The 15001-nt window shown below is 39.6% G+C and overlaps 1 protein-coding gene across 1 annotated transcript in view; it reads right to left on the minus strand.

The window, feature by feature from the left end:
* The window catches only part of LOC131989470 (uncharacterized), a 299290-nt gene that overhangs the window by 38539 nt on the left and 245750 nt on the right, over positions 1–15001 (minus strand). The window contains exon 6 of the mRNA XM_059354702.1: positions 13266–14350. Within this exon, the coding sequence (XP_059210685.1) occupies positions 13266–14350 (1085 nt within the window). The remainder of the gene's footprint in view (positions 1–13265; positions 14351–15001) is intronic.

Here is a 15001-nt window from a genome sequence, read left to right on the forward strand (position 1 = left end):
TCCATCCTTCAGGATCTGTCTCCTGCGGTCCGAGAGAAGCGTCGCGCCTTCAACGGAGTGTGTCAAGCCTTAATAGACAAGAGGATCCGCTTCACCATGCGCTACCCGGCTACACTCACCATAAACCACAACGGCACGGAGCACAGGTTCGAAACGCGGAGAGATGCAGAGAACTTTCTTGAAAAACTGAAATAGAAGACCACTCAGAACTGTGACGTGTCTACTGTATGATTACATTACTACACGCCATCTGGAATGAGTAAGTTGTGTTGCATTGATACTGAAGTTATTCTGCCTAACAGAATATCAGTGTGATAAGGAAGAAACAGCACAGTCAGCCTGTGTAAAACTATAAAAGGCTTCAGAGCTGATTTAGCTCAGTTAAGTGTATTTCTCACTTTGCTGCGTTTACAGCCTTATCTGATGTATTAGTTTGGGGTGATAGCAGAGAAGGGATAATGTTAAATTCATAACATTACCAGAATATCGACATGCTTATTAAGTTGTATGTTGTGGGAGCGGGGGTGAGATACGGAAGTTGTTTTGAGTTTTCTCCAGAAGCGATTAGCAGCACGTACTCCTGTAACACTACCATTGAGTAGCTCTTTTTTTTTCTTTTTTTTTTTTTTTTTTTCTCTTTTTTCCTTGAATTCTCATGCTCCCATACTATTTTCATATTTGTTTCTTTTTGTGTATGTGTTTGGGGGTGGTTCTTGTTTTCCCCCCATGTGTAGGAGTTGTTTATATCAGCACAGCTTATTTGCCAAACAATAGTGAATTGCTTGTTTCATGTCATGGGCTATACTTGTTTGAATCACACCATTTTCCTTTACCATCTAACAAGTTATTTACACCATGAGTAACATAAAAATCGTTACACTTAATGTTAAAGGTATCAACCATGTGGTGAAGAGACGTAAAATACTCTCTGTGCTCAAAAAAGATAAGGTACATGTGGCACTATTACAAGAGACCCACCTTACTGATCTTGAACACTTAAAATTAAAACGTGATTGGGTTGGTCAAATATATTATTCTTCATTTAACTCTAAGAGTAGGGGGGTAGCAATACTTATAAATAAACATATTGCATTTACGCTAGATAAAGTTATATGTGATACGGAGGGAAGGTTTGTGGTTATTACTGGGTGTCTATATGGCGAACGAATTCTTATAGGAAGCATCTACGCCCCCAACACTTTTGATAGCTCATTTTACTCTAAACTACTGGCTAACATCTCTTCCATTTGTCCATCACTGGTAATAATTGGAGGGGATTTTAATTGTGTTTTGGCCCCAGGAATGGATCATAGCCCACCCAATGCCCTTCCTCTCTCCAAGATGGCTAGAGCCACAAGGGAGCTCTGTTCTGATCTCGGCCTGTTTGATGCATGGAGAATTATCAATCCACAAGAGAAAGATTTTACTTTTTTCTCCCGCCCTCATCATTCCTTCTCAAGAATTGATTATATTTTTATTTCGAGATTAGCTCTGGACAGGACCAACACTTGCTCTATTAACACATGTACCCTTTCAGATCATTCATCAGTCACTATTGAACTTCTGCCACCTTATTATGACCCCACATCCAGACACTGGCGTCTAAACCCATCTCTCCTTAGCAATCCTACATTTTTAACATATCTAGAATCACAATGGGAACTTTTTATTTCTACAAATGATACACCTGATGTCTCTGCTTCAACCCTGTGGGAAACAGGTAAAGCATTCCTGAGGGGTGCCATAATATCGTACACAGCTGCAAAGAAAAAAAGTTCATTAGCAAGACAGGTAGAACTCGAACAGCAAATTACAGCACTAGATAGAGAGTTTAAGGCTACCTCCTCAATATCTATCTTTAAAAGATTAGAAGCAGCACGATCTGCCCTGGATCAACTGCTAACCCAAAAAGCAGAATCAGCAATATTCTTTGCCAAACATAGACTATTCGAATCTGGTAACAAACCTGGTAGGCTTCTTGCCCGTTTGGCCAGAGGCCGTACAGGGATTTATGCAATACCATCACTTAGGGACAGAACTGGCACAGAACATTTTGAAACCAAAACTATATGTAAAATAATGAAGGATTTTTATCAGGAACTATACTCGTCAGAGTGCCAAAATACCTCAGAGCAAAGGAAACATTTTCTTGATAGAATAAACCTTCCCACATTATCTGAAGAATGCAAAAATGATCTTTGTAGGTCGATCACAGCACAGGAAGTTCTGGAGACCATTAAATCTTTACAAAGTGGGAGAGCTCCCGGCCCTGATGGGTTCGGCCCCGAATTTTACAAGAAGATGGTAAAGCTGGTGGTGGGCCCTCTGACCAATATGTTTACTGAATCTATTGAAAGGGGCGCGCTTCCACCAACTTTTAATCTGGCCCACATTTCTTTGATTTTAAAGAAAGATAAGCCCTCTGATCAGTGTGCATCTTACAGGCCGATAAGCTTACTCGGGGTTGATTGCAAGATTCTATCAAAACTCTTGGCTAGAAGATTGGAGGAGGTGCTACCTGTCTTAATTAAGCCAGACCAGACGGGCTTTATTAAAAATAGATATTCGTACTCTAATGTTCGCAGGCTCCTGAACATAATACAATTTTCACATAGTACAAAGAAAAAGGTCCTCGCCATCTCATTAGACGCTGAAAAAGCGTTTGATCGCGTAGAGTGGGAGTATCTTTTTGATGTTCTTCACAGGTTTGGATTAGGTTCAAGTTTTATTGAATGGACTAAACTTCTATACAGATCTCCTACTGCCAGAGTTCTTGTAAATGGCTCCAAGTCTGATGTTTTTCCTCTGAGTAGAGGTACACGACAAGGCTGCCCCCTCTCTCCACTATTATTTGCACTGGCACTGGAGCCTCTGGCAGAAACCATTAGGAGCCACCATGAGATATCTGGTGTCGCTTTGGGAGGCAACGAATATAGAATTTCGCTTTATGCAGATGACATCTTGCTGTTTATCACTAACCCAGAGAGTTCAATTCCTATTTTGTTATCAATCATTTGTCAGTTCGGTCAGATTTCAGGGTACAAAATTAATTACAGCAAGTCAGAGGCCTTGCCACTTGGTGACCTTGGTGGCCAGGCATCCCTGGTTAATTTCCCTTTCAGATGGTCACCTTCAGGTTTCACTTACCTGGGCATCAGAGTATCAGCAAATATTAAAGAACTGTATAAACAAAACTTTACACCAACCCTGGCAGCAGTCAAAAGTGATCTTAACAGGTGGTTTGACCTCCCTCTGTCATGGATGGGTAGAATTAGTCTAATAAAGATGAATGTGCTCCCTAGAATATTATACCCATTGCAAATGTTGCCACTTAAGATTACTAAGAAAACTAATCTAGATATTGAAAGATTTCTCTCAAATTTTATATGGCACGGAAAGAAACCTAGATTAAAAATGAAGACTCTACAATTACCAATAGATGAGGGGGGTCAGGCCCTTCCCAATTTTCTTTTTTATAATTATGCTTGTCATGCTCGGATAATATCAGGCTGGCTCAATTATTTTCTTCTTCAGGAGACAAATGTGGATGCCTGGTGCTGTGCCCCTTTCTCCCCTCTCTGCTTTCTTCTAACTGAAATGAGTAAACTTCCTGCTGAGGTTAAAGATAATGTCATCATGCTTAACACATTAAAGATCTGGCATGATGTTGCTAAACATTCTGACAGGGGAGGCTTCTCATCAGCTTTACAACCTTTAACTCAAAACAAAGCCTTTCCTCCTGGTACAGGGAAAAGTATTTTCGGTGTCTGGCACTCAAGGGGCTTGAGACTAGTAGCTGATTTATTTGAAAAAGATAATTTTATGCCATTCACGCAGCTTCAGACAAAATACAGTATACCACATAATCACTTTTTTGGTTTTCTCCAGGTGAGACACTTTGTACAAACTAATTTTACACTCCCAACAGACCAACCATTAGTCAGCCCAGTTGAAAGTTTCCTCCTTAATTTTAATCTAACTGCCATGAACGGTAAAAGATTCATCTCCCTGTTCTATGCAAAACTATACTCTGTGAATCCTGTCACTACCAGCAGGTATATGGAGTCATGGGGTAGGGACTTGGAGGCTGACCTCGATGCCAACGCATGGTCAGATGCCTTTGAATCTATAAAGAAAACTTTTACTTGTAATAGACTCAGAGAAAGCCAGTACAGAATTCTACACAGGCTACAATGCACCCCTCACCTTCTAAACAAAATAAATCCCCAGATCTCCCCTTTGTGTGGGAAGTGTAAAAAAGAGGTAGGGACATACTACCACTGCATTTGGCAATGTCCCTTGATAGCCAGATATTGGAAAAATATTGCTAAGGAACTCAGCTCAATCTTTCACAAAACAGTAAAGCTGGAACCAATCTTATTTCTTTTGAATATACATAAGGGGCAGCTCTCTTTACCCGCTGGACAGCTTATATTAATGGGCAAGCTGCTTCTTTTGGCGAGGAGATGTGTTTTGTTTCAATGGATTAAAGACAAACCCCCTTCAGTTACACAGTGGTACAGGGAAATATTCAAGGTTTTTCCTATGGAACACCTCAGTGCCTCGTTAAAGGGCAATGACAACTTATTTTATGGTATCTGGCAACCTCTGTTGAATCACCTTCCTGGTGACCTCGTTGACCTGCTGCAGAAAGGGCAACCATATTTTACCTTCATCAATAAGTCATAGAATACTTTTTTTTTTTTTTTTTTTTTTTTTTTTTTTTTTTTTTCTCTTCTCTCTCTCTTCTCCCTTTTCAGTATAGTCCCCATGTGATTTTTTTGTATATTGTATGATGTGCAATTCATATATGTGAATTAGTGTATTTTTCATTTTGCAGTTTGGTTAAATATGTCTGTGCTGTATGGTTCGTTGTTTGTTCTTGTGAAATCAATAAAATATATTACAAAAAAAAAAAAAAAAACAAGATAAATTAAAGCTGCCAGCAGCGACGAACTGGCCCAAGCAGAGTGACCTGATGATTATTTGGTTCTTTTAAAAAAGTCTTTAAAAAGTCTTAAAAATCTTAATTTTAATAATCTGGTCAAGTGAAATTATCTCAGATTTAGTCTCTCTCTCTCTCTCTCTCTCTCTCTCTCTCTCTCTCTCTCTCTCTCTCTCAGCCACTGAAACACACAGTCACACTCAGGAAACATGCACATGTGACCAGAGAGGAAAGTCCTTTATTCATGGATTAATGCACATTTTAAATCTTTCTGCAGGAGGCTGGATCGTCCCTGTGTCCTGAAGCTAAATGTGTGAAAGTGTGATTTTCTCCAGACTAGTTTGATTAGAGGCTCATATTGTCAGCTGTCACACTGGAGGAGCAGCTGAAGCATCATGAACCAATGAAAGCGGAGGAGAAGACTCAGGTTGGAGGCGGGACCAATCACAGCTCACACTGAGAGGTGGGAGGCGGGGCTACACACTGGACGGCCAATCAGAACAGATGGGCGTGTCTCTATATAAAGCAGGAGTAGAGCCTCTGACGTCAGAGTGAAGCTGAAGCAGCAGAGCAGGCACATGAAGATGTTGTGAGTGTGAGAAGTGAATGACGTCAGCATCAAGTGTTCTCTGACTGCATCAGCCTGTCAACACCAACACAATCACAACACACATTGTGGAACATTGTCCTTTACATTCACATCATGTTCCTCAAGGCGAGGAAGTGTGTGTCAGCAGTTTAGGATTGTTACTAACTGAACATGTTTCGGTTCTTTAACACAAAAAGTAAAGAGAAAAGCTGAACTCTGTGGAGGAGAGAGGAGGAGACTTGATCTTTATCTGTTTCTATACATTGATTAAATAAACACCTTTAACTTGTGAAATCCAAAGTTGATGGAAGATTTGTGTTTTTTTAACAAAATCAAAGAATTTAAAACTTTTTCTTTCAGGTGAATGATTTGTTAAATTGTTCCCACAAATAAAAAGGCTTTAAACTGATGTCGACAGAGAAGCTCTAAGATCAAATCCTGGAGGAAGTTTTTCAAGTCTAATTGAAAATATTTCAGCAATAAAATAAAAACAGTTTGAGTGTATTTAGTAAGCCGAGAATGAGTTCAAGTGTTGGTCAATGAGCTAAAAGTTGATGAACAGCTGATGTTGACAGAAATACAAGACAAACTGGAGTCCTTTCCTGCATGTCTCCCTTCAGCTCCGGATCTCTCTCTGTCACAGAGAAATAACCTTCCCATCATGCACTGCTCTGAAAACTACAGCAGCTGTCTATAGTTTATGGAGTTTAATGTCGCTGCAGAAAGATTTGGTGACTTTAAGTCGAACTGGGAACAAAAACTGACGAGCAAGTTCATTTCATAACCAGAGAGGAAACTGAGAGAGCAGAGCTGCTGCACCGTCAGAGAGAAGGGCGGGACCTGACAGGTTGGCCCGCAAATTCTTAACGTGCTTTGTCATTTTTTAAGACAATGCTGTTCTTCCGATGCAGTTGACAACAGTCTGATCTTGCTGTTCGTAACACTCCAGATGTCACACTATAGATTTATTTGTTGTGTGCGGTATCTGGATTTGCATGAGCCTTTTGATAGGCGGATATGTACATCCACATGTAGAAGGTCTGTGCCATAAATACATGAGCTCTCAGTCACCAAGTTGTGAAACGAGCGGACCTGAAACATGAAGATATTCTGACTGAAAAGTGAATTGCATGTACATCAAATGTTCCTATGATTACTTTTTCCTCCGTGTTTAACTTTTGTTGGAAGGATTCTGATCTCGGACCAGAGAACATGCAAACATCAACACACGTTAACGTAATAATATATTTTTTGATGTACAGATTAATTATGTGATGATATTTAACAGATAATAATGTGTTTTATTCTGTCAGTAAAGAGACATTTCAACACTTGAATCAATCTGACAGCTTTTCTTTATGTTTTAACAACAACATGAGGAAGTTTTTGATGCTCATGTTCTGTTGCATGGAGCCTGTTATCATGGAGCCACAATGTGTTTTAAAGTAGACTAACTGTTTTATTTGCAGTTAAATTCTCAGATGTTGATATAAATGCAGGTAAATGTGAATCAGCCTCATCTTTTATTTTTGTATAGAGTTCAACCAATCCTGTAGAATAAGCAGCTCACTGCAGTGTATAAAGTTTTTATATGTCTGAAAGAAACTAAACAAACAGGTTGAAGTTTATATTGTTTTTATAATCAGGATAATAACACAAAGACGTGTTGTAATGACTCCACACAGACTGTTGTTACCTCTGAACTTGAGATCTGAACTTTAACTAATGAACCGTAGAAAGTCCTCCTGATTCACCTCTCAGCTCAGTTTCTCCTCTTTCTTTCTCAGTTGAAAACTGGCGCCATCTAGATACAGAAACATAATAACTGTGTCATATTTCCTCTGTCTCAGGTGTAATGTGTGAACTTTGAGCTCATAGTGATATTTATTATATTCATGTTAGTGGTGGAAGAAGTAATCAGGTTACTTTACTGCAGTAAAAGTACTAACACCACACTGTGAAGTTACTCCACTACAGTAAAAGTCCTGCATTCAACACTTACTGAAGTAAAAGTACAAAAGTATCAAAAGTCAAAGTACTCGTTATGCAGAAAGATTGTTTTATATATTCCAAATATATTATTAGATTATTATTACTGGTACATTTATAGAAGCAGAATGCTTGTGTTGTCCAGATAGGGTTATTTTTTACGACTTGATATGCAGTTAATGTGGTTTTATTTATTATTAAAATGCATAATCTCTTTAAATTGATCTCTTTTTTTCCATGATAAACTTTGACCTCAAAGTAACTAAAGCTGTCAGCTAAATGTAGTGGAGTAAAAATATAAAGTTATATCAAATAGAAGTACTCAAGTAAAGTACAAGTACCAATGGTGGAGCTTCATTACCTGCTGCATGTGCCACTCCCAGAACTCCTGCTCCTCAAACCTCTCCCCATCCCATCCTCTTTCTCAGATGAAAACTGGCGCCATCTAGTGTCAGAATCACACTACTGTATCTTTGCTCAGTGTAATAAGTATGCTGCATATTTCCTCTGTCTCAGGTGTAATGTGTGAACTTTGAGCTCATGTGTGTGTGACTCTTCACCTCTGTCTCCTCTCACAGGGAGAAGATGATCTGCAGCATCCTGCTGCTCCTCAGCCTGACCTCCTGTGTCTCTGGTTAGTTTACTCCTTCACTTTATTATCCACAAAGAAGAAGAAAGTCTGTCTGCTCCTCACTTTCCCTCTCTGTCTCCTCAGCAGGAACATTTGTAGTGAATGTGACTCAGAGCTCCTATCAGGCAGAGGAGAACCAGAACATCACACTGGAGTGGACCTTCACCACCAAACCTGAAGCTTCAACCAAACGCCTTTTTATCGGCTGCCGGCTGTTCATTAAACTCAGAACTTTCGTCCTGATTCTTCTAGATAAAGGTGTTGAGGTCTCACAGTCTCAGGATCAACAGTTTGCAGGACGAGTCCAGTTTGACAAAGACGTCCTCAGAGAAGGACGACTCAGACTTCATGTGTCCAGACTCAGGATCAATGACTCTGGACTTTATGTGTGTGAAGACCTCTATTGGAGAAATATTTCCAAATGGCAGATCAACGTCACTGGTAAGTTGATTCAGTAAAACTTTCTAAAAAAAAAATCTGACAAGAAAATCATTGAGGACTTTAATAATCCTGACACTTTTCCAGTCAAATGTTTTTCTTCACATGAATGAGTCAGATGTGTTTGTTGTCTTTGCAGCAGCGAGGGATCGGCCCCAACCTGAGACACCAAACACACCAAGACCACAACCAGAGAGTCCAGCAATGATCATCCTCTACTGTGGACTGACAGCAGCAGCTCTGTTCACTCTTTGTTTCTGTTACTTTCTGTGTAAAAAACAAGCTTTCTGCTTCAGAGGTGGATTTGATAAAAGTTACAGTCCACCAGGTGAAGTAGAGTTAACTGTTCCACCAACTACTTGAACAAATTAAATGTTCTACCACGGACAGAATAGTTGTCTGGCAGGTCATCAAACTGTAAGTCAGAACACATCAGCAGATATCAATAACAACAACTTTGATGCTTCCAGACCAGACGAGAGAAATCATGACAAAATCGCCCAAAGAATCATAGAAATAAACTGAACATTATTGTCTAGTTTTACCTTCCATTCAAAAAAATAACCAAGACGAAGCTTAAAATTGTGATATTTCCTCAAAATCACTTTATTCTTGATTCAGAATCAGTTTTCAAGTACAAAAATATTAAGATTACATTTAATTCAACCTGAACTGTTGACATTTCTAAACTTCATGTGTTCTGTCATGGAACTGTAGTGACTCACAGGAAGTGATGCTTTTGTTTATAATCTGTATAAATGATCAAACCTGCTGTTTCTCTTCTTCATGTGTTAGTTTTCACAGTGAAGCTGCTTTACTGTCTGACAGCATGAAAACTGTCAAACTTCTGATCTTCTGTCCACAGTTTATATATTCAGCTTTCATTCAAACATTTTATTCCTCTAATGTGAACTTTATAGTGAAATGTTTGATTTCTGTTTGTTAGACCTGGCTTTGATCTATTCTCATTATTTCTTGTCTGTTATATACTGTCAGTATTTCACTGTGTGCTGATAGAAAAGCTCTGAGTCGTTCCCACTGTTATTACTGATGAGGAGCAGCAGAGGAGCTCTTTACTGAAGGGACATCTCTCACTGATCATCTGTTCATGTGACTAAAACTCATGTTTCTTTTATTCTACATATTGATGAATGAAGATGTTTAACTTGTGAAAAGTTGCTTTTAGGATTTCTATGTTTTTCTAATGAATTCTGCATTTTTTGAGCTGCTGAAGGATTTTATTAAAATAATTTGCTGCTCTAACTGACTGTTGAACCAAATGATTTGTTATATTGTTCCACAAATAAAAATGCATTCAATATACTGTTTTTTATTTAATAAGTTATTCATCTTATAAATAAAACATTCAGAGGTCAAATATATGAAAATAGATCATTTTAATCGTCATGGATACACAAACAGCTGAAGATGTTAAAATATTAACAACAGTCCTGTGTAAAACACAATCCCGGTTCGATCCCTGACCATGGCAGCCTACATGTCCAAGTGTCCTTGAACAAGATACTGAACCCCAAATGTCTCCCGATGCTGCGTTCATCAGTGTGTGAATGAATTCCTGCTGGTGGCAGGTGGCACCGTTCAGGGCAGCCTCTGCCACCAGTATGAATGTGTGTGTGAACGGGTGAATGAGTCAGTCTGTAGTGAGTTGTTTGAGTGGTCGCAAAGCGACTAGAAAAGCGCTATATAAGTGCAGGTCCATTTACCATTGAGCATGCTCCTCCAGTCCAACCGGATCAGACGAGCCTCCGCCCGCCGCGACCTGTAAATATCTCACAGTGTATCAGCACAGTGTGTCCAAACTTAGTTACTGTTTGTTTTTCTCATTTCATTCTCACTTGTCAATGGGAACTTGTGCCACTGTCTCCATAACAGCAGTTGTGGTGATTTTAATCGTGGCTCCTGCAGCTTTTTTACTTGGCATGTATGTGAAGTCCCGCTGCTCCGAGTCTGGTGACGTCAAATGACAGTTTGTTGTAATCCGTGAAAGGACTGTCTGAATCATTTCTAGAATAATGCCTGTTTTCACAGTTCCTTGCTTCGATAAACAGTCTATTTTTTGGTGAATTGGTAAAAAAAATAAAATAAAAACATGCCCACCTCTGGGGTTCAGATGGTTGAATGACATTGTGTTTCTGTAACTTGTTCTTATTTTAAGTCTTCTGGCTCGTTATAATGTGTCAGTTTTGCATTTCCTATAAATAATCTAATTTAAACTAACATAAGCATCAAAAACTTCTCATACCTTCTTTCATTCTTCTTTCATAAAGAAAAGCTGTCAGATTGACGAAAGTGTTAAAATGTCTCTTCATCTGTTAAAGTTCGTCACATACTAAATCTGTACAGCAGGATTGATAAAATGACAACAATAGAAATATATTCATACATTACCTTGTGTTGTTACAATCCCACAATCGAAATGACAAAGTGTCAAGTGTCTGGTCTTAGAAATGAATCCATCCTCCTCCAAAGATACCGAGGCATTTCTATCGTGTAGCCCCGCCTCCCTGGAGTTCCGCTGACCTACATAACCATATTTGGTCATTTGGTCCATTTCAGTGCAGAGGGAATCCCTCAACGTCACCAAGGATACCAAACACAAGACCAGAGGCTCACCTCGCCGACGGACAATAATAACAGATGTTTTTTATACTATCAGAGGCAAGAGAGATTTCTCCCCGTCTGACATCTACTGAGAGGAAATTTTAAGAACTTCAGAGTGATAAATATGGAAAGTATCTATTTAGGATCATCAGTGTCAGATTCAAACCAGCGACCCTCCAGTTCGCAGCCTGGTTCCTCACCTCTAGGCCACGGACTGCCCTATGTTAGAAACACAAAGGGTCTGCATGAGAATTATTTGAAACCACAAGTTCAGTGTTCTCGGTTCAGCTTTATTTTCACAACATAAGATTTGCAAAATGAAATGCAGTTGTGGCCACCCTCCACCTGAAATAATAACATATTTTAATTTAAAATTGATTAAAACATTTAACTATAGACAGGATGTAAAAACATCTTGTTTCCAGAAAGAGAAGCAAAATTACACAAATGCCAATTATACACCAGTTAACTAACAATATTATATATTTTCTTCATACTGTTTAATCTCCATGACAAACACATCTACATGGTTTTGTTTCCCCTTTTGTAAAGTGTGTGCTAACAGGGGAAAGACAACGAACATTCAAAGTACTTCAGTTAAAACAATAAAAGCATTAAGAGGAAATGCAAAACTGACACATTATAAAGAGCCGAGTTCAGCTCATTTTCTTCCACTGACGGTAATATTAAGAAACATTAAAATCCAGATGAAGGAGCTGCTTCATGTGAGCAGCATTTTACTGTTGTCAGCATAGGGCTCATTTTAACTACAGAATATGCTGTTATGTACTAATTTATTGAGGAATTTAACAAATGATTCCTTAGTTAGAAATAAAAAGTATTTAAAACATGCTTTTCTTTAAGTAATTTTAATACAAGATAACATATAGAAAAAATACAAAGATTATGATGAGTATACAAGTCAGACAAGAATATCAATCATGTAGAAACAGAGTCACATCACACTGTTCAGCTGGATAGGGACAGAGTTCTATCAGCCAAATAGGATCAAGAAGATCTGACCAAGTTACAAGAATTCATTGAGTTGATGGTCCGATGGCACGCAGATGTTATTTGCAGAGAGACGCACTTTGTCCCTCCAAGCTGGAGACGTGTGATGATCCATGTTTGGTGAGTCAGTGCAGATGTGAACATCTGTATCGATCCAGACATATAAACATGTTTTCCAGCAGTAATGCAAACACTGCTGACGTGGAGAACTTAACTCAAAGGAACTGAAGTTACAGAGTTTAGTAGTTACAGAGTTTATCAAATCAATATATCCCCATCAATATATATGGCAAGATTAAAAAAAGTCAACAAATTTAAATAAAATAAAAATTCTAAATATAAAAACATAACACAGAATAAAAATCCAGATAAAAAATGTATTTTTTCCAGTTTTTTAATCCTGGATTCATGTAAGAATCTTCAATAATTGAACATTTAAAAAAAATTCATGTTAAATCTCAACTGGTAAAATAACTAAAGATGCCAGTTAAATGTAGTGCATAATGAGTATAGAGTGATTTAAAATGGAAATATTCAACTTACGACTCCCAAAAAACGTTGCTTAAGTACAGTACTTGAACAAATGTGATGAGTTACATTCCAGCACCGATTACAGGCTGTGCATGTTTTAATGATATTTATTATGTTACTGGTGTCAGATCATTAATAATAATGACCATGTTGATGCTGAGAATGAAAGTAACAATAGATCAATGTTTAAAATGATATTTTGATTTTTTTCATAATTCCACAAGAATAAAGGCTTGTTCAGTCTAAGTTTGAACTCTGGAGTGTTTTTGTGTCTCTGTTTATTCATCTCCTCTTCCTCCTCACTGGATCAAACCACCTCAGTCAGACTCAGTTACTGCTGTCAGTCTTTAGTTTCAGAGACAAGTTCAGAATAAAACAACACAGTACATGGAGAGGAGGCATGAAGCAGCTGGCGTGGCTCTAAAAACACTTAGAAAGACTTTGTGTGAGTGTGCTGATGTGTTTTAAGGGTACCAATCCAGGAAAACTTTTTCCCACATATTTCGCACCAGTACGGTTTCTCCCCATTATGAACACGTCGGTGAGAATCAAGGGAATTACGTTTTGAAAATGTTTTCCCACATTGTTCACACCAGTACGGTTTCTCTCCAGTGTGAACACGTCTGTGGCATTTTAGATGATCTGTGGAGACAAAGGTTTTCTGACATTGGTCACAGCTGTACGGTTTCTCTCCAGTATGAACGTATTGATGTTTTTTCAGGTTACATGCCGTGGAAAAAGCTTTCCCACACTGGTCACAGAGGTACAGCTTCTCTCCAGTGTGAATGAGTTCATGCCTTCTCAGGTGACGTGCCTGAGTGAAAGAATTCCCACACTGATCACAGCTGTACGGCTTCTCTCCAGTGTGAATTCGTTTATGCTGTCTCAGGTTCGGTGAGTTGTTGAAAGCTCTCCCACACTTATCACAACTGTACAGTTTTTCTCCAGAATGAATGAGTTGATGTTGTTTCAGGTTACCTGCCCGATTGAAAGCTTTCCCACACTGGTCACAGCTGTATGGCTTCTCTCCAGTGTGAATGCGGTGATGCCGTTTTAGGTCCCATGCAGTGGTGAAAGTGTTCCCACACTGGTCACAGCTGTATGGCTTCTCTCCAGTGTTAATGCGCTGATGCTGTTTCAGGTGCTGTGCAGTGGTGAAAGAATTCCCACACTGGTCACAGCTGTACGGGTTCTCTCCAGAGTGAATTAGTTTATGTTGTCTAAGGCTCTGTGTCCAGGTGAAAGCTTTCCCACATTGGTCACAGCTGTACGGCTTCTCTCCAGTGTGAATGCGTTGATGCCCTTTCAGGTGCTGTGCAGTGGTAAAAGCTTTCCCACATCGGTCACAGCTGTACGGCTTCTCTCCAGTGTGAATGCGTTGATGCCGTTTCAGGTGCTTTGCAGTGTTAAAAGCTTTCCCACACTGGTCACAGCTGTACGGCTTCTCTCCAGAGTGAATTAGTTTATGTTGTCTAAGGCTCTGTGCCCAGGTAAAAGCTTTCCCACATTGGTCACAGCTGTACGGCTTCTCTCCAGTGTGAATCCGTAGATGTATCTTTAAACTTCCAGCTGTTGTGAAGGATTTGTCACAGAGCTGACAGTGGTGATGTTTGAGTCCCTCTCTTTCTTCCTGTTTCTATAGCAACAAACAGAAAGAGAGAGAGGGTCAGTAAGATGCCATGGTGGAGCAAGTTATCTAAAACCATCAATAATATTTAGAGCACGTCTGTGTAACATAACCCTCAATGTTCCAGTGTGAACTGTTGGTTATAACCTGCTGCGGTGCCCCTTGTCAGTGTGGTCTGCAGCAACCCAACAAAAGAACTGGGTTATCTTTGGCCTAAAAGGGGGATGTTCAACAAGTCACGGTGCCCATCATGCCGTCCCCCTCGCTGCACTGAGACACTCTGACCAGGACATGGTCCTCCTGATTCCTGCACACAGGAAGACACTAAAGCTCTGGAAGCCTGTTGTGAGGACAACAAAGAAGTGGACCAGCATGGCCGTGGAGGGTCTTCAGCCATGTTGGACTGTACTGACTGGGACGTTGTCAGGTCTGCTAGCAACAGTCTGGATCAGTTCACAGAGGCTGTGACATCACACATCTGCTTCTGTGAGGACAGCTGAGAACCATCAAGCGCCAGGGAGAGTTAAAACAACGACAGACCCTGGATCACAGCCAGGCCCAGACAGTTATGGTTGGAAAAGGAGGAAGCATTCAGGAGTGGGGACAGGGACAGGTTTA

The sequence above is a fragment of the Centropristis striata genome, chromosome 17, assembly GCF_030273125.1.
Source record: "Centropristis striata isolate RG_2023a ecotype Rhode Island chromosome 17, C.striata_1.0, whole genome shotgun sequence".
NCBI classification, from domain to species: Eukaryota; Metazoa; Chordata; class Actinopteri; order Perciformes; family Serranidae; genus Centropristis; species Centropristis striata.